General features: G+C 46.4%; 1 protein-coding gene across 2 annotated transcripts in view; it reads right to left on the bottom strand.

The window, feature by feature from the left end:
- CAPZB (capping actin protein of muscle Z-line subunit beta) overlaps positions 1-27,239 on the bottom strand; it is a 146,623-nt gene that overhangs the window by 79,548 nt on the left and 39,836 nt on the right. For both annotated transcript variants that reach the window (XM_034956957.4, XM_034956949.4), the window contains exon 2: positions 1,322-1,411. In XM_034956957.4, the coding sequence (XP_034812848.1) occupies positions 1,322-1,411 (90 nt within the window). The remainder of the gene's footprint in view (positions 1-1,321; positions 1,412-27,239) is intronic.

Raw genomic sequence — 27,239 nt, 5'->3', positions numbered from 1 at the left:
CTTCAATGATCTTCCTCACTCGCTGGCTCCTGGCCGGGGACCCCTGATCCTGAGCACACAGTGGGTTCATTTGCATCACAACTATGTTACTACCCCCCTGAAATGTCGACTGTCTGGCGGGACCCTCTCTTTTTGATACCTGCCTTCTCTCCGCTTACATCACAAGCATGTGCAGTTGTCTCTCTGAGCAGCCAGTGACCTCAAGAAACCTCTTTCTTCCCACTTCCTGAATTACTATGAATGAGATACAGCAGGTTCCCAACTCCCTCCACAGGTTCCGCTCTGTGTCACACACTTGCCTCTCAGCTGGGAGTTTGCATCCCTGTAAATATACAAATAGTCGCACTACAGACCTTTCGGGCTGCTGTATAAAGTTTTCTGTGAATGACATCCGTGCCTCTCCTAGCAGTCATATATTTTTCCTAGTAAAAATGTTCTGAATGCATACAATGGAATTAAATAAATCACTACAGCATATGAACAAGTTCCCAACCCACTCTAAAAAGATACCTCACTGATGAGCCATGCTTGGCAATGGATAATTACATCCAAGAAGACACAGGACACAGTGGAAAAAACAAAGGACCAGACTCAGGGACTCACATTCCAAACCCAGCACCAGAACTCACTGCCAAGTGATCAGGGTGATTCGGTTGGCCTCTTAGGACCTGATTTTATTTCTTTCCAATATTTCCTATGGCTTTATAGATGTTTTTGAATATTTTGAGCACTCTTCAAATAATATGGTGCTAGTGAATTTGAGGCAACATCTTGAGACCAATCATTCTGAGCATAAAAATCTATGAAAATGAAAAGAATATTTAAAAACTAGATGTGACGGGCCCTTTAACAAGCCAACTTTTGCTTGTTATACCTTTTCAAACTAGAAATGAAGCCACGGAAGCATCTTACAGGTAGATGCTTGTACTGTGTTGGCTGGAGAAACTCACACCATAGCAGAGACTGATACGTCTGGCCTGCGTGCACTGCTGAATGCCTGCGGGATGGGTATGGCCTCTTCCTCACCACGTCTAAATGCAAGCTTCTAGAAACTGAAGACAAGGCAGCTGGGGAGGGAGCAGACTGTCATTAACTTTAGAACTCCTAACTTGGGCTTCAACAACACAGATGGTTCTGAATGACAGACCACCATATGAAATCCATCTTCTCTCTGCCTGGAGGAATCTCATAGTCCAGTGGCATCGTCTGCCAGGGAGAGAAAAGGTTTCCTGTGTTGTGAATTCTGCGTGGAAAAAGCTACACAAAAGCAACTAACTCTTAGCCGCAGTCTCAAATGGAACCATATGAAGGAGGAACATACCAGGTCAATCAGGTCGCTGAGGTTTTTCTCGATTTGCTGGGGAGGCAGGCGCCTCATTAGGTCCAAGGCACAGTCCAGCTGCTGATCACTCTGTGGAGGGAGAAATACAAGTGCGTCAGTCATTTTTGCCAGAAGGAATATCAAAAACTCCTTTTAAAAAGCATGCTTGCCCAAGGCATTCTAAAACCCAAAGAGCCACGCAGTGGGCCCTCCGCCAGGTCTGTGTGTGCCAGCAGCCTGGAGCGGGGGGCGACTGTGCAGGCTGTTTGCTCCCCTTTGACAGCAGTCTCTGTCTCAAGTGGGGGCATCCAAAAGACCCTGAAAGAAGTGGAAGCAGGCTGGAGACGTCAGAAAGCTCCCTCACCGGCTCCCCTGCTCCTGCTCAACAGGCCCTGGTGGCTGCAGATGTCGTGCCTCCCAGTTGGTTCCATGGTAAGCACACTCTAGTGGCGGATTACTTTTGCCCTTTGTTGTAACCTGGGTATAAACATCAGGTAACATCCCCAGGCCAGGTTCCTTGATAAGCTCCAAGGGAGGGAGAAAAGCCAGGCAAAGAACAAGTGGCAAGATGCACACGGGGTTAAAAGTGCTTCATTCATTCAATAGAAACTTAGGACACTAAGACCTGGACCACACTACAGTCAAGAGCTCACTCCACCCAGCAAACTGGACTGCAAATGCATTAGGTCACTGCAGAGGCAAGGACTGGAAAGACAACCATTACTCTTGTTTATCAAGCACTCTTTTAAAAAATGTTTTTCATTTTTTAAAGATAGGGTCTTGCTGTGTCACCCAGGCTGGAGTGTAGTGGCATGATCTTGGCTCCCTACAACCCCCACTTTCCAGGCTCAAGTGATCCTCCCACCTCAGCCTCCAGAGTAGTTGGGACCACAGGTGCACGCCACCACACCTGGCTAATTTTGTAGTTTTTTTGGGGGGGGAGGGGGGGAAACATGAGGTTTTGCCATATTGCCCAGGGTGGTCTTGAACTCCTGGGCTCAAGCAGTCAAACTGTCTTGGCCTCCCAAAGTGCCGGGATTACAAGCATGAGCCACCATGCCCAGCCCAAGCACCTTTTTAAAGCTATGCATCCTGTGCTTCACCATACTCTCCTCACAGTACATATGCTGCAAATATTTACTAAGAGCCACCATGTGCCAGTCACCATAAAGATATAAAAAATAAATAAATAAAGGGAGGGGGAGAGGAAGGGAACTGAGCGGAGGCAAGGCTGGTAAAATGCAAAGTAAATTCAATGCACAGTGGGTTCTAACACAGAAGGCTAGACCTCAGGAGATGAGACAAGAAATAAAGTGAGAAAGGTGGGCCAGGTACAATGGTGAAGACCTGTGTATGCAACTCTTAGAAGTACAGGTGACTCCAAGTAAGGCAGATGGAGTCCCCAACACTACCCAAGCAGCCACTATCTGATTTGTATCTGGAATCTGCTCTGCTCAGACCAATTTCAGGATTTTTGGAAGGCCTAAATCAACAAGCTACAGTCTCATAAAATACACAAAGTAATCCTCAAAATGCCACATTTGGCCTTAACGAAATACAACTTTTGAATATTACCATTTATACTCCAGGTCTGTTAACCACAAGTAGGCCGTGGGGCAAGGACCCACTTCATAGTCACCAAAGACATAACACATTATTAAGGAGAGTCAATTTCATTTTTTTAAAAAAAGATATTGACATGGCATATACAGCCAGCTGTTTTAAAAAAGAATGAAAGAAAAGAAAAAGCCTGTCCCTTGCTCAAGATGGCTATCAGTGACAGTTCATCCTGGAACACACAACGAACTGGCTCCCCTGCAAAGAGAAAAGAAAAACACCACACCAGAAATTCTACCACTTGTTTTGCTGAATGCCAGCAACCATGAATTCCCTACTTGTGCCACGCATTTCTATGCCAACATGTGTCAGCCAAGGCCACAGTGATGGGTTTGGCCCACTGGCATGAGAGGAAATTTTAACACCACGTCTTGGGCAGAACACACAGATAAGCTGATTCGACTCTAGAGAGACATATTCAATTCCCAATACTGCCATTCATTAACTTATGGCCTTGGGTGGGTTTCTTAATCTCTAGAAGTCTCTATTTATTTATCCATAAAATGGGAACACAGTATCTTCCTTAGAGAGTGACAATAATTTAGTAATGTATGTGGAACATTTAATACACAGTAGTATGTGTTTAATGATTGGGGATATTGAGTGCATACAAATAAACATACAGCTTTTAAATCTTTTTAAAAATTTTAAATGATTCCCCTGCCCAACCTCCCTGCCCCTCAACCCAGCCCTGGATCTCTCTCTCTCTCTCTTGCTCCCCTGAAACTAGAGCTAATGTTCAAACTCAATACAAAGCTACGTATTCTCTTGGCCAAGCAAGAATAGAAAACCCTAAATGATTCCAGTCAAACTCGTTAAAAGGTATAAACTAGTATTTCTCAACTAGGGATGATTTTGCACACGTGCACACACATACACACACACCTCCAACAACCCTGCCAGGAGACATCTGGCAATGTATGGAGACATTTTTGTCACAACTGGGAGAGAAGAAACTACTGACATCTAATAGGTAGGGGCCAGGGATGCTTCTAAACATCCCAAAACGCGATACACAGCCTCCCCACAACAAAGAATCACCCGGCCCAAACGTTAATAGAGTTAAGGCTGAGAAGCCCTGGGCTAAAAATAATTGGTTTGGGGGCTGCAGATTCCCAGAATCTGATTGACAATAAAGTCCCCCTCAGGAAGACTGCACATGCAGGCAAACGTTTTATATATAATTCTAATTTAAAGACCACACATACACTTTGGGAGGCCAAGGCGGGCGGATCATGAGGTCAGGAGATCGAGACCATCCTGGCTAACGTGGTGAATCCCCGTCTCTACTAAAAATACAAAAAAATTAGCCGGGCGTAGTGGCGGGTGCCTGTAGTTCCAGCAACTCGGGAGGCTGAGGCAGGAGAATGGCATGAACCCAGGAGGCGGAGCTTGCAGTGAGGCCAGATCACTCCAGCCTGGGCGACAGAGCGAGACTCCATCTCAAAAACAACAACAACAACAACAACAACAACAAACCCACACATAACCCCTAAAAATTTCTGGTCTTCAGAAAGCATCTCAACTAGATATTAGCAATCCTCCTTATAAATGAAAAGCAAATTAAGATATAAGTAAGCCTGTCTAATTTGAAACGGCGATCCAGACAGAACATAGAAGGGATTAACTAGAAAACTGAGCAGTGTTATCTAGGAAAAGACCTAAGTTGACCAGAGAAGCTCAAGGTGAAAGACACTGTTTTAACCCTTCTTCAGTGCCTGTTCACAAGCCCAGTTCCAATATGCTGATCACATCCCCACCCCGCAAGGGGGCTGGACAGTCCTCTGTAGACCTGTATCTAGTTGACAGCACTAGAATACTACTACAAAAGGATCTGACTCATATTTTGCATTAATCCCAATTAATCTTAATTGGAAATGTTTCACTACAAATTTCTAGGGCTAAGGATGTTTAACTATCATTCAATGAGGAAATGACTAAATGCTTCCCATAAGTGAAGCAACATGGGAAAGCTTAATGACAGCTTTTAAGACGTTAAAATTAGAGTTAACTGGAGCCATTTGCTTGGGAGTCATCCCAAACCCTAAGGGGTCCAAACAGGAAACGGCACCAGAGAATGAAGCAGATGTGGATGACCTTCAGCTACAAGCAACAACGTAAGTGACCCAGGCAATGGAACGATGGGGACGGAGGGAGGGGGCTAGTCCCAGGGGCCTCCCTAGGATGCTGTCACTTTTATATAAAGCTCAATAACAAGCAATAGTGAACATTCTTTTTTTTTTAAAGATAGGCTCTCACTCTGTCGCCCAGGCTGGACTGTAGTGGCACAAGCTCAGCTCACTGCAACCTCTGTCTCCTGGGCTCAAGCTATCCTCCTCCCATCTCAGCCTCCTAAGTAGCTTGGATTACAGGCACACACCACCATGCCTGGTTATTTTTGTTTTTCTTGAGACAGGGTCTCACTTTGTTACCCAGGCTGGAGTATAGTGGCGCAATGTCAGCTCACTGTAGCCTCCACCTCCCAGGCTCAAGCCATCCTCCCACCTCAGCCCTCCAAGTAGCTGGGGGGCCACCATGCCTGGCTAATTTTTTGTAGTTTGGTAGAGATGGGGTTTCACCATGCTGCCCAGGATGGTCTCAAACGCTTGACCTCAAGCGATCCGCCCACCTCGGCCTCCCAAAGTGCTGGGATTACAAGCATGAGCCACCATGCCCAGCCAATTTTTCTATTTTTTGTAGAGATGGGGTTTTGCCATGTTGCCCAGGCTGGTCTCAAAGTCCTGAGCTCAAGCTATCCATCTGCCTCAGCCTCCCGAAGTGCTGGGTTTACAGGCGTGAGCCACCGCACCTGGCCATGAACACTCTTATTATTTAGACACGTGTTTTAGACTAATATAACAAGGCTTTTTTTTTTTCTTTAAGCCAAGACAAAGGAATGATAAATACAACATTTAAGAAGAGTAGAAGAGCAGTTCTAGGGAAGCCATGAGGGGAAGATGAAAGCTATACTGTCTAGGTCTCACATGGAATGGCAGGTTCAAGGGTATTCATCATCAACGCGATGCTTAAGTTATGATTATCAGATATCTAAACTTTTTTTAAAGGTAATAGAAAAAACTACAAGTATGCAGGGAGTGGTGGTGCGTGCCTGTAGTTCCGGCTACTCGGGAAGCTGAGGCAGGAGGATCGTTCAAGCCCAGGAGTTCTGGGTTGTAGTGTGCTATGCCCATCAGGTGTCCGCACTAAGTTTGGCATCAATACAGTGACTTCCTGGGAGCAGGGAACCACCAGGTTGCCTAAGGAGGGGTGAACCGGCCCAGGACAGAAACGGAGCAGGTCAAAAAATACAAGGAAGAGCAAGTAAAGAGAGGGCTTAGGACTCAGGAGTCCAGGGTCCAAGGTATGCCCTGTCACTAGACGTCTGTGTGCTTTGGACTGCTCACTTAACCTCGTGGCCTGGGATTTGGCCCAGATGAACTCTAAGACTCCTTCTAGATGGAGTGCCCTCTATCCTACTGCAAGAGCAGACATGCCTAACCGCCACACCCTTCAAAACAAGACCATCATCCTGGATTTGGCCACTTGCAGGCCAGCAACTGGGCTACATGTAGTTCAACAACTGTGCACTGAGTGCCAACCCTGGGCCAGGCCCTGAATCCGGCCCAACAAATGAGACCCAGTCCCAAGCCTCAAGGAACCAATTGTCCATAAAACAGCAAATAACCACAAGGTCGTGTGGTGTGTACAATGATGAGACAGAGAAGGTACAAAGAGACAAGGCACAGTTCACAATACACTGATTTGTACTTCTTTGTGTCAATTATTTTCCTAGGACTTCCCTCCCTCACATGGCTACAAAATAAACAGAAGGCCAGTCAGGGGAAGTAAACTGTCACCCGGTGGCTAAGAGCTCTCCACAGGCCAGCTCCTTCAAAACTCTGACTGGTCCAGGCACCTCCTTCATACAATGAGCTTCACCAGTTCCACCACCCAATGGTGTGTTCCAGGTGGAAAGGTAAATAGTAAAAGAAGGACCATTCCTCCTTATCCTCTGGAATTCTCTGTCCATTCAATTAATCATCTGATCATTATGTGAGTGTTTCCTAGGTAACAAGCACTGTTTTTGATGCTGAGTGGTGAACATAAAAGTCTCTGCTCCTCATGGAGCTTATGGTGCAGTCAAAATCAGTGTGGAAAAAAAAAATCAAGGAAGAGTCCTTGTTAGGATGTCAAATAATAAGGAGGGGACAGTTACCCCATTTTAAGCTGGCAAGGCTCCAAGGGGTAGGTTTAGGGGGTTTTTTGTGTTATTTTCTTATTTTGGTATATAAACTGAGATAAGAAATATTTCACCTCCTGTTTTCACATGATTTAAAGAAAAAGCATAAAATTGCTTAAATCACCCTGCAATAAATAAAACCACCATTAATACGGACTAAAACAATTTTTCAGAATAAGAAATCAGTCAAATAAAACCCCACCATCTAAATATCTGCTACAGTGTTCAGACATCTGATGGTATTATGAAATCATCTGCATACAGGAAAACTTGGCCTACTAGGCAAACTCCAGGGCAAAGTCTGATTTGGAAACCATCAAGTGAGATGTAACCAGTCCCTACACTCCAAGTTTGGTAGAGTAAACACACCATCTACAACAATGTCAATGTCAGAGTAGAGGTGTCCACTAAGTAGGGCAGGGAGCCCCAGAAGATGTCTCAGAATGGGGCCACAGGAGCAGGTTAGCCCTGGATAAGCAGGTGTGCCTTTCCAGGCAGCAGGTGCAGCAGGCTAAGGAGAGGTGAGCCAGGTGCGTGGAGGAGGAGGTGGGGAACCGTGGGGCATGGCCTGGGGAGGTGACTGGGGCCTTGTCACAAGGGCCAGATCACACCCAAACTACTCAGGGGGCAGCTATGCTGGCCCGAGGAGCTAGGCTCAGAACCTCACTTCTCCCCGCAGTTTTTTGCTCCTGTCCAGTTTATAGGTAAGGCATCTGTGCCACATTCTTTAAAATCCACTTTTCTGTGAAGGTTTTGGAGCCCCTAGAGATTTTTCCACAGGGGAATGACGACTGCTGTTGTGACTTAGAAGGCGAAGCAGATTATATTTTCCAAAAATGACCATAACAAGCAGTCACATCCCACATGCTCCTCTTGCAGCGTGACTGTGACACTCCTCCCACTTGTGGTGGGGCGGGGGGTGGGGGGGGCTGTGTCCCCTCCGCCTTGGAACCGGAGGAGCTTTTGTAACTTTTTATCATCAGAGCCCAGCACAAATGATGCCCTATGACTTGTGAGCCCACAAGAGACAATGCGGCTTCTCCCTGCCTGCTAAACACACAGGCCTGGAGCCCACTCAACTGCCCCGAGGCCACCCTGTGCAGAAGAGTCCCTGAGACTCCATGGACAGAGGGAGGCCCACTGAGCCCCCAGGTGCTCCAGGCTCCCACTGTTCCAGCTTCAGCTATCTGACTGCAATAGCATGAGACCCCAAGCCAGAACCACCCAGCCAAGGCCCTCCTGAACTCCTGACCCACAGAAACCATCAGAGACAATGAAATGAATTGTTCCTTTAAGTCACTAGGTTTCGGGATGGTTTTGTTAGACAGCAACAGTAAATGACACAGAAGGATTTGTCTGGTGACCTTGGGGAGACAGCCTAACCAGAGACGAAACTGGGGACAGAAGAGCTAGCAGAGGAGCCTCTACAGCAACCAGGTCTCTGGCTGGATGGCCAGAGAGGAGGAGAGCCAAAGACTTTAAGGTCACAACAGATAGGACGAGGTCAGTTACTGGAAATGGGAAGAAGCCCAAGGAGCCTGAGGTGACTACGTTTCCTAGCTGGGGCCAACTGCTAGAGGATGGTGCCACAGCCTCACCGGAGTGTGTACGTTTTGTGTGTGCTTTTAAAACCCACTGTTTTTAATTTCAAAGACAGGCACAGGCAGTAACTCAAATTGCTAATGCTTGCAAGCAGAGGTCCTGCTTGGCCTGCTGTAGTGGCTGGTTAAGGCAGATTTGTGCTTAACAGCATCTGTCTGTACATAAACAACCAACGAAAGCTTCAAGGCCTTCAGAGTTTGTTCTTAAGTTCATCAAGACCTTCACTCGTTTACATTCCCGAGAGGCTTAGCAAATAACTTCATAGACAGCACAAAGGTAAACTCTGCTGGCGCCCAGAATGACTTACCACAAATTTATGGAGTCTCACTTAACCATGGTTTGTCTTGTATAATCCGTGACCCAATAAGCAACTTTGTTTAAACGTCAAATCTGTTTTCTGCCTTGTGGCCCGGGAACAGTTTGTGCTGGGGGCGATTTGGAGAAGGAATCCTGGGCCGGCCCAGCCGACCACTCATCTTTAGGTCACTCTGGAAAACTGCACATTTTGGATTAATAAAAAGAAAAGTGCTTCCTCCACTGCCTGAGTGTCCTCTGGGATGTGACGATAGCTGTGCAGGAGGGAGATGCCTCAAACACAAACACACGAATACTCCTTGGATGACTTTCTGTTCCCATGGGAAAATCCAATACCCTCGCTGTCAAGGGAATCACAGCCACAGCGGAAGTCCACTTGGCGGACCAAGCCTTCTTCAACCTTTTGGGGTCTGCTGTCTACCATCATAGCCAAGTCAATGTCATCTTTTTAAATTGAGGTTTTTTTGTTTGTTTTGTTTTTTAAAAACCATGCAACATAAAAGTAACCATTCTAGTCCTACTCTGACCATACAGACAAACACAAAACCCTGGGAGATGGCAGGGCAACATGAAGGAAGAGGCTGGCTCTGTGGATGACCCACCAGCCAGAATGGGTGACCTGTTGTTATATGAGAAATAAACTCCTATCTCATTTGAGGAATAAAATGTAACCATTTTAGGGCTGGACATAGTGGCTCACGCCTGTAATCCCAGCACTTTGGGAGGTGGAGGCGGGTGGATCACTTGAGGTCAGGAGTTCAAGACCAGCATTGCCAATATGGTGAAACCCCACCTCTACTAAAAATACAAAAATTAGCAGGGCATGGTGGCAGATGCCTGTAATCCCAGCTACACGGGAGGCTGAGGCAGGAGAATCACTTGAAACTGGAAGGCGAAGGTTGCAGTGAGCTGAGATCATGCCACTGCACTCCAGCCTGGGTGACAGAGTGAGACTGTCCCCACACCCTCCCCCCACCTGCCAAAAAAAAAAGAAAAAGAAAAATTAGCCATTTTAAAGTGAACAATTCAGTGGCTATGTTAAGGTCATTTGGATTACCGTGAAAACATAACTGCTTTATGTGTCTCTCTCTTTTTTCTTCTATAAACAAGTCTCTCCTTTAAAAAAATTCTGTTGGGATCACAGAAATTAGATCTGGACTGACATCTCAATTTCATCTGAGTCCTGCTCCTTCATTTGACGATGCATAATGAGGTCCAGCGCAAGTTTTGCCAGGTTGCACAGATAGAGGCAAAATCCGCACCTAAACCCGGATCTTCTTCGTGTTTTGAGGCCTGGCTCTGCCCCAAGCCCTTCTCCCCTGTGAGTCTTTCATCCAGGGACTGTGTAAGTGACTGGCAGACACAACCGAACAGTGAGATGAGATTCTCACCCTCAAGGAGCTGTGACCTAAGGTAGAGGACAGCCAGAAAAAAAAAGCAGGAAAGAACTACACCATCCTCCTACATTCAACGCCCAGCATCCCAGCTACCCCATTATTTTCGAGGACTGGTCCTCCCAGTGATTTGTCCAGGTCTTCAAGGTATCAACTTTTTAAAAAAATTCTAGAAGACAGCAATCTCTCTAAAATGTATTACCTGCTCTACATTTTTACACAATGCAAATGATCACAGGACAATGCAATGAACACAGCTAAACCATTTCTCATTAGCCTAAGGACAGTGTATGAGTAGCCACTCTTGGAATGGCACCGTGTGTCTGCTTTTTACATTTATCTGCTTCTTCTGCCAGGCTGTCAGTTACACTTCCTCAACTAATATGTTGCTTCTAATCTGCTATGAGGTTGAGAACCCAGAAAATTAGAAATCTGCTCTCATTTCAAACAAAAAAAAAGAAACTCTGAGAGAAGGAATAAATCAGGTTGATAACTTGGGGTAGAGAGTCACAGCCCACAAATAGTTTGTAAGTACCCTGACACTATATGAAGATTACTTCTTCCTTTTCTTGAAGAAGTTCAAGACTCTAAAGGCAGAGATACGATATACTAATAATTCCTACTTTCCCATACAACCTGCATAAGCAAGTCACCACCTCATCCCTTGGAACCTTAGTCTTCTTTAAAACCTGGGCCCGACGGTACTGTCTACCTCACGGGCCACTGGGAATGAGGTACCACGTCTGGGCCATAAGGGCACCGCCCACAGAGCATCCTCCATAAAGGGTAGGAACCCTCCCAGAGAGTAAAGCACATGGCTTATCTGCCAGGACTTTTACATAACATTTTTTAGGTGCTAGAGGGTCCTTTCTGCCTGAATTTTTCCCTCACTTGACACAGGTTTTCCATTCAGGCTGCCAGGAGTCTCTAGAAAGGTAGGCGGAGTGTTATGTCAGTTTCCAAGTCATTAAGCACCCACAAAGGAGGGCAGGCTTGCACAGCACTCACTCCACACAACCGCCCCTGCCCTGAGTACGATGGAGCACATGGCTTCCCTAAAGCCACAAGGAGAAGAGAGGCAGGGACAGTGAGAGCTGAAGGAATTCCACATGTGTCCATGGAAGATCACCTTCCCTTTGTTTTCCTGCCCTCTAGTAACTCCCTCATGCAGCTTGCTTTCTGAAGCCCTCTGCTCCATTTCCCCAGCCCAGGACAGCATCAAGAAATATTTCCACCATCTCATCTATTTGAACCTTCTCCCTATTTACCGGTGCTCCCAACCCCATCTGAGGCCATCGAAACCAGACAACTGTGGTAGCACTAGCAGAGTCCCCAAACTACCCTGACACCCTCCCCGGCAAGGAAAATTTCCACGCGCCTCTCCCTGGCATATTTATTCCAGAGGAAAACTTAGCAACCTACACACTACACACAGGCTCTGTGTCAAACTCTACAACAGCCATCAGTTGATTTTTCCCTTACACATCCCTCCAGGAAGTGAAATATCCGAAATGAGTCATACTCAGGAGTCGGAGCTATACTTCCGCTGTAGTTTTTTTGGATAACCAATTCACTGTTTACACTCCAAAACCTCTAATTGCTGAACACAGAACAGTTCCTTTGCAGAGATCAAAGCTTACCTGGTGAACCTGGCGAAGTGACAAAAATTCTCCAAAAGGAGTTAGCCATCCAGAGTGCCAGAGGAGGGTGGCTGTACAAGCACATTTTAATTGGCAAAGCAGAGTCGCTGCCCAGCAAGGAAGAGTATGCAGGGGTTTATTCTGCTGCTCTTCTATTTCCCCTTTAAGGCATATATCTCTTACCCCTGCACCCACCAACTCTAGTCACTCCCAGCACACAGCTGGCGGCCGCCCACCCGCACCCGCACCTGCACCCGCACCTCAGAGAGCTTGCTGATCCCTGAGCCGTGCACTGAAGCTTCCAAGCAGCTCTACCTAAAGGCAATCACTGCCTGCTTTTTACAACATATACAAAGCAAATGGGCTAACCTGATGCACAGAAAAACCCTGGGTCACACGACAACCAACAAACTCATTGCTCAGGATGGCTCTCCGCCACATTTCTCAGGCACTGTGCTTGGCTCTGCTGGCCAACTGAGTGAGCTGGAGCATTTTCTCTTGGGTGTGCCTACCCCTCCACCTGTCCAACTTTAAAACACAGAATCAACAGGGATGTTACACTAAAGGGGACCCTAGAAACCATATAAACGGTGGAAAATTGAGGCCTGGACTGACCCATAACAAATGAGACATCACATAATGGCAAATGAAACATGACCAGAAAACAAATCTCTTTAGTACACAGTTTAGCGCTTCTGCTTATACAGGTTGAACAGCCCTAACCCAAAAATCCAAATCCCAAACTTTTTGAGCGCAGACATGAGGCTCCAATGAGCATATCAGACTTTCGGATTAGGAATGGCTGACCAGTAAGTTCTGCAAATATTCAAAATCTGAAAAGAATCCAAAGAAGTCTCAAATCCAAAATGCTTCTGGTCCCAAGCATTTCGGATAAGAAACCTGTAGTTTAATCATCAGTCAAAATTTAAGAATAGAGTTGATTTTGGGCCGGGCACGGTGGCTCATGCCTGTAATCCCAGCACTTTGTGAGGCCAAGGTGGGTGGAGATCAGGAGATCAAGACCATCTGGCCGAGGTCAGGAGATCAAGACCATCCTGGCTAACACGGTGAAACCCCGTCTCTACTAAAAATACAAAAAATCAGCTGGGCATGGTGGCGGGAGCCTGCAGTCCCAGCTACTCGGGAGGCTGAGGCAGGAGAATGGCGTGAACCCAGGAGGCAGAGCTTGCAGTGAGCCGAGATTGCACCACTGCACACCAGCCAGGGTGACAGAGTGAGACTCCGTCTCAAAAAAAAAAAAAAAAGAATAGAGTTGATTTTATCCAAGAAAATACTACTTCGGGCTGCGAGCAGTGGCTTACACCTGTAATCCTAGCACTTTGGAAGGCAGAGGTAGGCAGATCACTTGACCCCAGTAGTTCAAGACCAGCCTGGGAAACACAGCGAGACCCCGTCTCTACAAAAAACTTTTTAAATTAGCCAGGTGTGGTGGTGCATGCCTGTAGTCCCAGCTACTCGGGAGGCTGGGGCGGAAAGATCACCTGAGGTTGAGGCTGCCCAGTCTGCATAACAGAAGGAGATCCTGTCTCAAAAAAAAAAAAAAGAAAAGAAAATACTCTTTGACTCTTTTGAATAAAATTCTACATTATTAGCATTAACAATGGCAGTATTAAGAATATTTATATATTGTCCAGACTGGGCACACTGGCTCACATTTGTAATCCCAGCACTTTGGGAGGTCGAGGTAGGCAGATCATTGAAGCCAGGAGTTCAAGACTAGCCTGGAGAACATGGCAAAACCCCACCTCCATCCAAAATACAAAAATTAGCCAGGTGTGGTGGTGTATGCCTGTAGTCCTAGCTACCCAGGAGGCTGAGGTATGAGAGTCACTTGAACCTAGGTGGCCGAGTTTGCAGTGAGCTGAGATAGCACCACCGCACTCCAGCCTGGGTGACAAGGTGAGACCCTCTCTCAAAAAAAATTTGAAAAAAAGAATACTTATATATTGTCCAGATAATTTTATTTTTATTTTTAAGTGAATTGATCTTTATTAAGAATACTAGGTATCCAAAAGGCAAACCAATTTCAAACGCAAAAGGGAAGGAAACTAACAACTGCTAAGGGTGGCCCGGCATGGGCCAGGCGCTGCACCCTGTGAGTTTCAGGAGAGCCTCGCAACAGCTGCAGGAGGTGGCTCTTGGGTACCCCAGTTTCACAGATAAGTAAAATGAGGCCCTGAAGGGTAAGGTGACTTGCCCCAGAGCACTGAATGACACAGAAGGACATAACACAGGTCCCCTCCCATGCCCAAACATTCTCCAAAGAATGTTAAACACTCCCAATGAAATAAAATTGATTTCTAACGACTTGTAGGGAACAACTTGCAAGCTCACAAAATCAGATAGGGGCAATGAGTCTCTTCTCCCGGGATGAACAAATTATGGACAATGCCATCTACTACCAAATTCTGAAATCTGTCACCGTGGATTACAGACTGTATTCTCACAAACACTATCCCTGGCAGGTGGATTTGTTGAAAACAAGAAAGCCTCTCCCACACAGTTTCTCTGGTTGACGGTTTCCTGGACCCCTTGAGAAGATCTGCAAGGCGCCATCACTTTGTGTCTGATCATTAATGTTTCACAGATGTCTACAGCTGCTGCCTCCACATGATCCTGGCTGGTTTCATGTAACAAGCGACTAATCCCTCCACTTTGTCAACTGGCAGTTAGACACATAATTATGGGCAATCCTGAGACGTCTTCAAGGGATGCCGTACATGTTGTCCATTTCCCCCTCGATGGCACGAGAAATTCAAGAAGCCTTTCACAAAAGTGGAAGCTGAGTAAAGCAGGGTGCTCCTGTCTTCCAAATAACAGTTAAAAGAAAAAACAATTCAGAAAAATGTCGACCACGTGTTCACTGACGAAGGCTAAGAAAAGTAAACTCCTTTTTTCATAGCAGAAGCAGCCAATTCACATAAACCAAACAGATTTATAAAATGGCCTAGATGAAATCTATAATATTTGGACACAGGTTTACTCCAACAAAACCCTGCACATGGCTTCCAAAGATCGGGGAGAAGCTTCGGTCCAACCTGCAAACAGCACAAACGGGCACGTCTGGATGGGAAAGCAGAAAGGTTTAAAGGATCTGCAAAAAACGAAGGCTCCATCAATCCAAATATTTTATCTAGAAGGGGGTGGTGCTGCTTTTTTGACTTACGTCCAAAAGGAAGCTTGAGGAAAAGAACACAGTGCTTATTGATCCAACAAACCACTTGGGCTATTTCTTCCCTGGGCTCTTGGGCTCCAATTTCAGATGCCTGTGTGTGACTCAATATGGAAGACTCTATCAAATCTCTATTTGTCCCTGTCGGCCTTCCCCATCCAGCTCAAGGGTAACTCTCTATTACAGCACCACGCTCTACACTGACAACCATGGGCCCAGCACTGCAGAGCACAACAGAATTCTGCAACAACTGGCCCTCTGGCTCCCCTAAATAGATCACCAAAGTTTTAAACATATTTTAGTGACAGAAATGTACAATGCAACACTCTACCCACCCATGATACCTTTGCAAACTTAACCCAAGACCTGTCATAACGCTGCCCTCTTCCAATTAATGTCAGGACCCACTGGGCAGGGAGATGCCTGAAACATGACATCCTTTGGGCTTCGATTTTCCAGACCAAACACAGAGGCCTTGCAGGTCTGCAGCTGGCAGAAAGACCTTGGAAGTAAGACAGACAAGAGTTCAAAGCCCATACTCGCCATTTCCTAGCAATTAAGGTCTGAATAATTCCTTCACCTCTCTGAGCCTCGATTCCTTCATCTGTTTAGCGGCAATAATAATCAAACCTATCTTACAGGGTTATTTTGAGAACAATATCACAAAATATGTGTAAAGAAACTAGCATAGTTCCTAAAACAACAAATACTCAATTAAATAAAACAAAGACAAAAACACAGGCATTGGCTGGGCATGGTGGCTCACATCTATAATCCTAGCACTTTGGGAAGCTGAGGCAAGAGGACAGCTTGAGGCCAGGAGTTTGAGACCAACCTGACCAACAGAGTAAGCCTTTTTTTTTTTTTTTTTTTTAAGCGTTAAAAAAATACAAAACAGGTATTATCACCATCCTCTTATACAGAACTTCATTCCAGAAAACATAAGATTATAATGTTTCTAGCCAACGCAGTGGCTCATGCCTGGAACCCCAGCACTTTGGGAGGCCGAAATGGGAGGATCACTTGAGCCTAGGAGTTCAAACCAGCTTGGGCAACACGGTAAAACCCCGTCTCTACAAAAAATACAAAAATTAACTGGGCATGCCTGTAGTCCCAGCTATTTGGGAGGCTGAGGTGGGAGGACAGATTGAGCCTGGGAGGTCGTGGCTGCAGTGAGCCACGATTGTGCCACTGCACTCCAGCCTGGGGGACAAAACACCCAAAAGGCAGGAGAGTGGGTAGCCACAGAACAAGGGGCCTGATAATCAAGTCAGTCAAAAAGTTTTTTTTTTCCTTTCTGTCTCAAAGGAAAAAAAAAAACCACACTCATTATAATATGGAATTAAACATACACACGCACACTCTCACTTATGTAAGTTAACATTCCCTAAAGGCATGAGAGTGGGTAGCCACGGAACATGGGGCCTGAAAATCAAATCAGTCAAGGCCGCTCCTTTTTGGTTCTTTTGGGTAAGCCAAAATGATCTTTACTAGTGGAAACATTATTCCTCCATCAACAGACAAGTTTCCTGAGAGCTGGTGAACATCTTGCCAACAAGACATATTTCGCAAGCTCAAAACCTTCTTTCTTTCCATCCCCAATCAAACGCTGAGTGTTATGTCTCAAGAAGAAAGCTGGCTGAGGAAGGAGCTTAACATCCTTCCATGAGCAAAAAGAATTAAAGAAAGGGAAGCAACAAGTTCCAGTTCCAAAATAGCTTTTTGATAACTAGGAACTAAGCCCAGCCCTGGACAGTATTACTGACTCTCACCACCACCTAAAGCAGGCTCTGCCAAACACAGCACAACAACCAACTGCTACTAACAACTTTCACTAAGCAGGTAGTGCACAGCAGGCGCTGACTTAGGGCTTAAAACACAGCGATAATAGTAATAGCTAAAACTTATTAAGCCATTCTTCTAAGTGCTTTATATGCCAATATCTCATGTAATCTTAAAAATGAACCAAGGAGTTAAGTGCCAGTATCAGTCTCAGATGCAGAAACTGAGGTACGGAGAGAGTGGTGAGCTTACACATTTAAATGGATGGCAGAGCTGGGGTTCAAAGGCAGGTGCATCTGACCCCAGAACCTGCGTGCCTACTCAATACTCCACAGAGCCCAGCAGCTGGGCCACCTGTGCTAAGAACCACTGCCATCTCTTTGTTTTAAAGTCTACAAAAGAAGAGGAGCGGGTTATTTAGCACCTACTTTTGCACAGTTGAGTCACAAGTGAGGAAGGCAGCACCGCTCTCTAGTTAAGGATACAGGTTTGAAAGCAAGATTGTCTGCATTCAAATCCTGACTCCACCGGGTCCCAGCTGTGCGACCTTGGACAAGTCACTAAACTCTTCTGAGCCTCGAGTTCCCCCATCTATAAATGAGGGTAGTAACACAGTAGTCACCCCTTATCTGCAGTTTTGTTTTTTGGCAGTTTCAGTTACCTGTGGTCAACCATGGTCTGAAAATACTAAGTGGAAAATTCCACAAACAATTTGGAAGTTTTACATTTCACGCCGTTCTGCGTGATGAAATCTCATGCCTTCCCACTCCGTCCTGCCTGGGACATGAATCATCTTTTTGTCCCGCGTATCCACACTGTACAAGCTATGTACCCGTTAGTCACTCAGGAGCCGGCTCGGTTCTCAGATCCACTGTCATGGTGTCACAGTGCTTGCGTTCAAGTTACCCTTGTTTTGCTTCATAATGGCCCTAAAACACAAGAGTAGTGATGCCAGCAATTCAGATATGCCGAAGTGAAGACAAAAGGGCTTCTTTAAGTGCAATTTCTCAATTTAATAAAGGAAGGGGAAAACTATATGTGGAGACTAAGATCTATGGTAAGAATGAGTCTTCTATCTAAAATTTTGAAGGAAAAGAAATCTGTGCTAGTTTTGCTGTCACACCTCAATGCAAAGCATATAGGGTTCGATATTATCTGTGGTTTCAGGCATCCAATGGGGGTCTTGGAGTATATCCCCCATAGCTAAGGAGGGACAACTGCTATACATACATTATACTGTTATTTTAAGGATTATGTGGGGGTAATCCTCATTCAGCATCTGGCACATACCTGGGACACAGTCACTGCTCCATAAATTCTACACGTTAAGTCAACAGAAAAGAGGAAGAAACAAGAAAGTAAAAGCATATAATCTAACAATTTCACAACAAAGGCCTCGCTGGCCTTCTGCCAACCTCTAGAAAACAGTGCTGGACTCTGTGTACCCACAGTGTGGCTGGGACTGCAGACACCAGGAAGACCTTGGGACCTGTGGAGCCTGGATGGTTCAGTTGTCTGAGCCAAGGAGGGCTGGATTAGGCTCAGTGATCTAAGCTGAGCAAGTTTCAGCACATACCTCTACAAAGTGGAAGCCCAGGGATGGCTGATATAATGATTCTTTAGGAAGCCAAATGCTCAGTTTCTCAGAAAGGTGTTTTCCTGTTTCATGACAGATAAAAAGGTTTCTCATCCAGACAAATAAATCTGCTGACTGAGAGCTTTCATTAAAAACAAACAGTCTTGCAATAAGGAACCGTAAGCTAGGAAGGCCTTCCATGAATATATGAAATGTCACAAGTCCTCACAGCCTGTGTCTGAGAGTGGGAGAAGGAGAAATTTGAGAAGGTGCTGACCAGCTCGAAGACTGGGATATCATAACCCTAACAACATCCAGTCAGTACATTCCTCACCTACAAACGAAAATCACAGGCAAGGCCACACACCGCTGAGTCCCAGGAGACACACCTTCCCAAATAAGTGTTTGAGTGGGTTGCTGTTAACTTCCAATAAAGCAGATAAATGGTATCATCAATTGCTTCCTGTCTTCAGGTCTTGTCAATACAGAATGCTAAGTCCGCCAGCCTCGAAAGCCTGTGTACCTTCCACAGTCTTAAAGACTTGATGGGAAACTGGAAAAGCAATCAGGAACAGAACACCATGGGCACGAGACTCATTCCAGGTACTGTCACAGCAAGACACCCTTCTAGTATTCCAAAGCTAGGAACACACCTCCCCTTGCTCCCGCCAGCCCAGGGAAACCGAATAAGCTGTTTACCAGGGACCCCAGCAAAGCGAGCCTCAAAACTCACCAGTGGAAGAACTTCATGACACAAAGAGAAAACATCTTTGCTTTCATTTGCCAATTTTTAAATACTTAGCTCATAAGTTCTGTGACCAAAACTAATAGAAGGCTCGGTAGGAGAGCTCGGAAAAGCAGAGGGGGTTGTTTTCCTAGGCTCCTTCCTCTAACACGAAGGTGGAAATCAATTCGCTTCCCCCTTCTAACCCTCGAATCCCTGGAGAACGATCATGTTTGGATGGCCTACGAATGCTCAGCTTTCCGGCAGTGCCCCAGACGAGGAATCCATCCATCCAAGTATTGTTCTTACCTCCCACCACCTCCTACGTCAGGGGAGGGGACCGGGCACATGGTTCCGAGGTCATGCTCCTCACTTAGAGGATCGTGGGAATGCTTACGGAAACACTTGTCACGGCGCTGCCAGCTGGAATCGCTGCTTAAGAAGAGGCTGGAAAACTAGGGAGTGCGCGATCAGAGACGGGAGGCTGGGGAGAGCAGGGAGGCAGATGTTGTGTGTTATCACTGAAACAAACACAAGCCATCCAGTTGTGCACTTCAGCTACGTGCGGCTTAGCGTGCTTCGATAATGCCTCCAGAAAGTCAGGGAAAGGAAATACAGAGGAAGCTGGGCCTCTCTTCTACCACCTCGAAACTGTCCTGCTGCCAAACAGATCTGGGAAAGCAGGTTTTAATGAGAAAATTCAATTAGGAAATAAACTTAAGTAACCCCATAGCATGCTGAGTGAAGAGAGGAGCCTTTCTCAAGTGTCTTAGTGCCGAGGAGTGGACCAAGGGGCTCTGAAAAATGACCAATGAGGCTTCCCGCCACTCAGAGGAAGCCAAGCTCAGAAAGGCCACGAAGACCATCCTCGCTTAAGCGTGGGGCCAGATTCCAAGGCCAGGTCTGCTCCGCCTCATCCATTTCTTGTGCTGCTTCCCAGTGAGACTCAGCAGAGGACACACGAGGCCACATGAGGTACCCACGTCAGGATCTCAGCTCTCCAACACAGGGAGGGGTGCAACGAAGGCAAGGACACAGGTGCTGTGCGTGACTCCCCACCGGGGCCGGCGGGCACTGGGTGGCTCAGAGATCATTAGGAACGGTCGCTCCCTCCCTTTCTCCTGGTTTCCCTTCTGTCCTCTGATAGAGGAAAGGGCTTAGATCATTCTCACAGGAAGATTAAATCCAGAGCAAGGGAAAGGGATAGGAATCCGTTTCCAATCAATGATGGAAACCAGATTCCCTCATCAGTTGGGATTCATTCTTACATGTTGTAAACATCACAGAGCTCCACCCATGGCCACAAGCGTTCAGGAGGTATGAAGCATGGTGGCACATCCTGGGTGAGAGCTGCCTGTGGCCAAGAAGCCTCCCGGCTTGGGCTGGCCCATCTGAGGGACAGGAAGCAACACGTCTCTTGGAAGTTATCCCCAAAACTCCCATCTCAGAAACATGAGATAAAGCACAAGACTGTCCCACTCTTGTAAATATTCTATATTTACAGTAATAAAGTTTTAAAACCATCTTAGACAACTATAACCTCCTTCCTGTAGAACATACCCATGTACATTTGTACTCATATGGGAAAATATGGTATCAATTATTAATAGTAAAGTCTTTGAATTAAAGGTCTTTTGTTCTTGAAGAACCACGGGATCTCAGTATCAGTGGCCTTGGAGTCCCACTTCCCCCGTATGAAATCCCTAAAGCACTAGGTGTTTTGACCCCTGCGTGATCTTGACTATGGGGAAAATGCACTATGTCCCCGGTCAGCCTGTGTCACGTGGTGCTGGCTGTTTGGCAGCTCTGCCTTACACTGCAGCCTCCAGCACAGAGAGTCCTCTGTCCAGAACCACCTCAAGGATGTGCAAGTTCTCTGCCACATGGCATCCCTGACACCTGAAGTGAGCCATCTCAGCCTCCCTCCAAGCAGCTTCCCTCCCGGCTGACACTCCCAGCTCTGCTGTGTCCTGCACATGGCATGCTTCCGAGACCACTCGCCCTCGGCTGTCCCCAGGGGTTCATGCCACTGGATCACTGGGTGCTTAATAGGCGCCAACCATTTCAGAAACCACCTCTTATTCCCGTGAGAGCAACCCCTGCAAGTATTCTGTTTTGGTTTTGTTTGTGCTTTTTCTTTTTGCAGGAATCAAGGCCCTAACATCCAGAACCTCAGCAGTCTCTCTGGCTGCCATCCACATCATCTGCCCAGACACGAAGAGAGCGGGACAGGACCACAGTGTGGCCAGGTGGGGGTGCTACCGGTTTTCCCTACAGCTGACGTAAAATACATATATTACTGCAAATCTAATAACCTGCTTAGAAAGCACTTCAAGGCAGAACCATTCAGGAAATACCTTAATACAAAATACCTTTGTTTTTCTTTTCTTTTTGTTTTTCTGAAGCAGGGTCTTGCCTGCATAACACCATGTCTGGTTAATTTTTGTACTTTTTGGAGAGACGGGGTTTCACCATGTTACCCGGGCTGGTCTTGAACTCCTGGGCTCAAGCGATCCACCGGTCTCAGCCTTCCAAAGTGCTGGGATTACAGGTGTGAGCCGTGCACCCGGCCCATAAAATACACCTTTGTAATGAATATGTGAGAAATAGATACTGGAAGAGATGATGTAAAAACAATTTTTTATTTTTATTTAATCTCTCTTATGCAGATTAAGCATTTCCCCTGAAATCCAACCCTCACAGCTCAGTCCAAACTTTTCCTCACCGTGAAAAGGTGAACTCCAGACCAGCCTAAGGCCAACCGTTCTGAATGGCAACCACTAGATTCAAAGCACGGTGCTGTGATGTTGCTAGGTGTTTGGTTTGTGCTCCTATGACCAGTGTGGGGGGAAGCGACTTGGGCAGACACCCAAGCTGAGGTCCCCTGGGCAGAGTGTCTGGATAGGCATCCGTGCACCCAACGCTACTGACTTACTCCAGTTCATCCTGAAGACAGACTATTACAGTAAAAGCCATGTTTTAAAAAAGTTATAGCTGCTAGGCCGGGCGCGGTGGCTCACGCCTGTAATCCCAGCACTTTGGGAGGCCGAGGCGGGCAGATCACGAAGTCAGGAGATCGAGACCACCTTAGCTAACATGGTGAAACCCCGTCTCTACTAAAAACACAAAAAATTAGCCAGGGGTGGTGGCGGGTGCCTGTGGTCCCAGCTACTCAGGAGACTGAGGCAGGAGAATGGCGTGAACCCGGGAGGCGGAGCTTGCCGTGAGCTGAGATCGTGCCACTGCACTCCAGCCTGGGCAACAGAGTGAGACTCCATCTCAAAAAAAAAAAAACCAGTTATAGCTGCTAAAACCTTATGCAGAAAGTCCACGAAATTTGAAAATATACATCATATAAACGTAAGCAAGGCTGAAAACATGTGAATCCCAGTTAGCTCACCCTGCATTCCTGCCCATGCAGCTCGTGACCCAGCTACAGCCTTGGGTCTGTACTCTCCCTGCAGTCAGAGGATGGGGACACGTGGCACACTGCTGGCCTGAGCACAACAGGAGTCGGTTTCCTTGGGGACATTTCTTGGAAATAAAGTAAGTATAAGGGTGTACTCAGGAACACTGCATTTTATCTGGGACTCGGCTTTGTTGCCCAGCCCAGCACAGGGAAAGAGGAGTTTTAAAGTGTTTCAGAGGAAGAAAGAGAAAACCTTGTTGGCCTCAGGGGAGTGAGGTATAGCACATTCATTCAGCTTCATTTACTGAGTACCTACCTAGTATACACAGCAGGGCATGTTCACCCCTTTTTTTGCATAACAACATACACCCAGGGTGGCTCCAGTACACTCAGAACTATGGAACTGAAGAAGCATCACATCACATCTTTCCCAAGTGATGCTGGGTGGGGTCCCCAGCGTAGAAGGCAGACAGAAAAAAAAAAAAACAGCAGCACCAAGCGGCTCAAAAGCTCAGGAGAGGCCAGGCGCAGTGGCTCATGCCTATAATCCCAGCACTTTGGGAGGCCAAGGCGGGCAGATCACCTGAGGTCAGGAGTTCGAGACCAGCCTGGCAAACATGGCAAAACCCCATCTCTACCAAAAGTACAAAAATTAGCTGGGCGTGGTGGTGGATGCCTTGTAATCCCAGCTACTTGGGAGGCTGAAGCAGGAGAATTGCTTGAACCGGGGAGGCGGAGGTTGCAGTGAGCTGAGATTGTGCCACTGCACTCCAGCCTGGGCGACAGAGCAAGACTCTGTCTCAAAAAAAAAAAAAAAAAAAAAAGCACAGGAGAGGTATCCACAGCCCTTAAAAAGCATCAGTGATAGCTCCAAATGCTGAAAGATGAAGGGCTCTGTCATCTTTAAACCCTGTTTGTGATTTCCAGTTTCAATGAGCCTACATTATTACTGTAATCCTAAAAAAAAGGCTCACAAATTTTTTAACTGACAATTTTCAAAAAACAAAAGTCAGTGCTTAGTCCTGTTGTTTACATCGGGTACACTGTTAGAATTTGGCTTTCAGAATGGAGAGACCCAGACTGCTCATGACAATTACACCAGAGGATCTGATTCAAACTGATTAGAGCTGGGGAGTGGGGTGGGGGGGTGTGGAGTGAGCAGGAGCAGCTGAAACAACGCTGGGCACGGAGGATAACTGCTGAAGTTGGGCGACAGATAATTGGGGGCTCATTATATCACGTGCTTGAAATTCTCTGTAACAAAAAGTTCTCTGAATTTAAATCAGGCAACACTAACTTAAAGTTCCCTTACGGTAAGGCCTGGTTGCCACCTACTCCTAGGCTCTTGCAAGCTTTAAGGCCAGTATGAGTCGAATGTTTACTGGACATTAGGCAATTTTCTCACACTCACACTCGCACTCGGTCCAGGAAAGCCCTCCCGGGGCAGGGGGCCAAAGGAAACCCTAAATGCAGCTTTGTAGCAGCCCAGCTGCTCTGAAGGACTGAAAAATACAGGGTCCTCAAAAATCACCAAAAAACCCTTTGGCTTGGACAGCTTTTCCTTCCCTGGCTTCCTGTAAAGATGCCGCAGGCTCTCTAGAATCTCCAACTCTGGTTTGTTTTTAGGAAAGTTCCGTTGCTCCTGCCTTCAGCTTGGCTGCCTACTCCACGTTATACAAATACACCTCCTCTGTGCGGCGCAAACGACCTCTACGCCAGTGGTGCTGAAGGAGGCCTTCGCTACTTGCATCCATCCTATCAGCGTCCAGAGGAGTGAACACGTAGATGTCTATCACTGACTTCATACCCTTCCCCCAACAAAAAAACCTTAAAATCATAATTACATCCTTCTCTACAACGACCTTTCTTACTTTTATAACAGGATTTTAAAAATCCATTCCTGGCCAGGAGTGGTAGTTCACGCCTGTAATCACAGCACTTTGTGAGGCCAAGCTGGGAGGATGGCTTGAGCCCAGGAGTTCCGAGACCAGCCTGGGCAACATACTGAGATCCCACCTCTACAAAAAAAAAATACAAAAAAATTAGCCAGGCATGGTAGCGCGTGCCTGTAGTCCCAGCTACTCGGGAGGCTGAGGCAGAAGGATCACCTGAGCCTGGGAGGTCAAAGCTTCAGTGAGCTATGATCACACCACTGTACTCTAGCCTGGGCAACAGAGAAAGACCCTATCTCAAAAAAAAAAATAAAAGATAAAAATCCATTCCTTTTTTTAAAATAAGACACTGTATAATATCAATATAGCCACGGCAGCACCACTGGACTTACGGCCTGGCTTTAGGGAGACCTCAGACTGTTGACGTCAGTTTCTGGTCCACAGCTGCCTTGGAAACCTCCCTGAGCCAAAATTAAAACAACAGCTTTCTCTCAGGGTATGCTTAAGTTATTGTTGTTGTTGTTGTTTTAAAGAGAAAAAAAGACAACAGGTTTGATGTGACACTGAGTGTCTCCGCTGTGCCAGGCACCGTGTCAGGTACTTTACAAACAAGGAAAGCAAGGCACAGAGAGGCCAGGTCACCTGGGCAAGGCCGCCTGGCAGATGCTGTGTGTGGCCGCAGAGTGAGGCATGTCCCAGACTCAGCCTTCCTCACCAAGAGGGACTCAAAGCCTTCTGGGGCACTCTGTGATGAAAGCTATGGGCTCTCTCCCCAGGGAGTGCACACACACAAAAGTCTGAATGAAATATCTGGTGGGTTCATAGTGCCCCTTTGTTCCCCAAACATCCCCTCTGGTTAAAAAAAACTCTATTCAGGTGAAACCCTGTCTCTACTAAAAATACAAAAATTAGCCAGGCGTGGCGGAGCACGCCTGTAATCCCAGCTACTCAGGGGGCTGAGGCAGGAGAATTGCTTGAACCTGGGAGGCGGAGGTTGCAGGGAGCAGAGATAATGCCACTGTACTCCAGCCAGGGCAACAGAGCCAGACTCCGTCTCAAGGAAAAAAAAAAAAATTCTATTCCTATTTTCATCAATGAAGAGCTTCAGCAGGAGTGTCTCCCATAGAAAGAGGCAGGTGTGTCTCTGGCCTCAATCCCTCTCTCTCCTGAGGTGTACATTGCCCCAGGCCTTGCCCCTCCGTCAGTCTGCAACACCCCCCCAGCCCTGAGGTCTCAGACACCCAGCTGCCACCTCCCCACCCTGTGACAACTTGGGCTTGTATCTTATTAAAACACTCTAGGGTCCAACCCTCTTAAAACAATGAAAACATTTTCTTACTCATATAAACAAACAAACCTTTACTGAAAACTAATGATGAACACAAAGGGATTATTTACAGAAAATAGCGTGCCTACCCCCGTCTAGATTATAAACATAACTGCACACTGGCTCTAAGGACCCTGCCATCTTCCCAGGCCCTGGCCTGGCTGTTCTGCCACTCCCCACCTCATGCCTCAAACTGACACAAAGGAACCAATCCTCCAGCCAAAGTAAGCAATTACAACGTGTAGCTGAAATTTAGAGAGGTGATCTAAAAAGCAATTTTGTAAGATAGCTCCAAATTGGGAAGAAAAAAAATTTTTGTATTTTATTTTTATTTTTGAGATGGAATCTCACTCTGTTGCCCAGGCTGGAGTGAAGTGGCGCAATCCTGGCTCACTGCAACCTCCACCTCCCAGGTTCAAGTGATTCTCTTGCCTCAGCCTCCCAAGCAGCTGGGACTACAGGCACCTGCCACCACACCCAGCTAATTTTTGTATTTTTAGTAGAGACGGGGTCTCACCACGTTGGCCAGGCTGGTATCGAACTCCTAATCTCCAGTGATCTGCCCGCCTCGGCCTCCCAAAGTGCTGGGTTTATAGGCGTGAGCCACCATGCCTGGCCTTTTTAAAATTTTTTTGACCCACGAGATCTTTGACACAAAGATATCCATTTCAGCATTATTTATGATAGCAAAAAGTGAAAACAGCCTTCATGTCCAACATGAGTAAATTAAGGTACAACTGTAAGATGAAGCACTGTACGATCACTAACAGGAATTTTGCAAAGGTGTTTTAAGCAAGTGGGAATAAGACTTATGTGACCCAATAGGAAAAAGCAGGATGCAAATTTCAGAGCCATATTTTAAAAATGTGCTCAGAAGACTCGAACAAAAACCCACCAAAAAAGCAAAAGTTGTTTTATCCATGAGGGGGAATTTTGAGTTACTTTTTTTTTTTTTAATTCTCTTTATACATTTTGGCATTTTCCAAGAGTAAAACATGCACTTTCCCCGCTTTGCCCTTTCCTTCTGATTATAAATGTAACATAGGCTCTCTGTAGGAAATTCAAAGCATTACAGAAATTGAAACATCCCCCTGTGATCTCACCACCTAGAGACTCCCCAAAGGTAACTGCCAATAATAACTTGGCTCCCATTCTTCCAGATGTTTTCCAACAGGGATTACTTTTAGAATCAAATAATTTCTCTAAA

The sequence above is a fragment of the Pan paniscus genome, chromosome 1 (genome assembly GCF_029289425.2).
Source record: "Pan paniscus chromosome 1, NHGRI_mPanPan1-v2.0_pri, whole genome shotgun sequence".
In the NCBI taxonomy this organism is placed as follows: domain Eukaryota; kingdom Metazoa; phylum Chordata; class Mammalia; order Primates; family Hominidae; genus Pan; species Pan paniscus.
The sequence above is the reverse complement of the archived record's forward strand: the minus strand, read 5'-3'. Positions and strand labels throughout refer to the sequence as shown.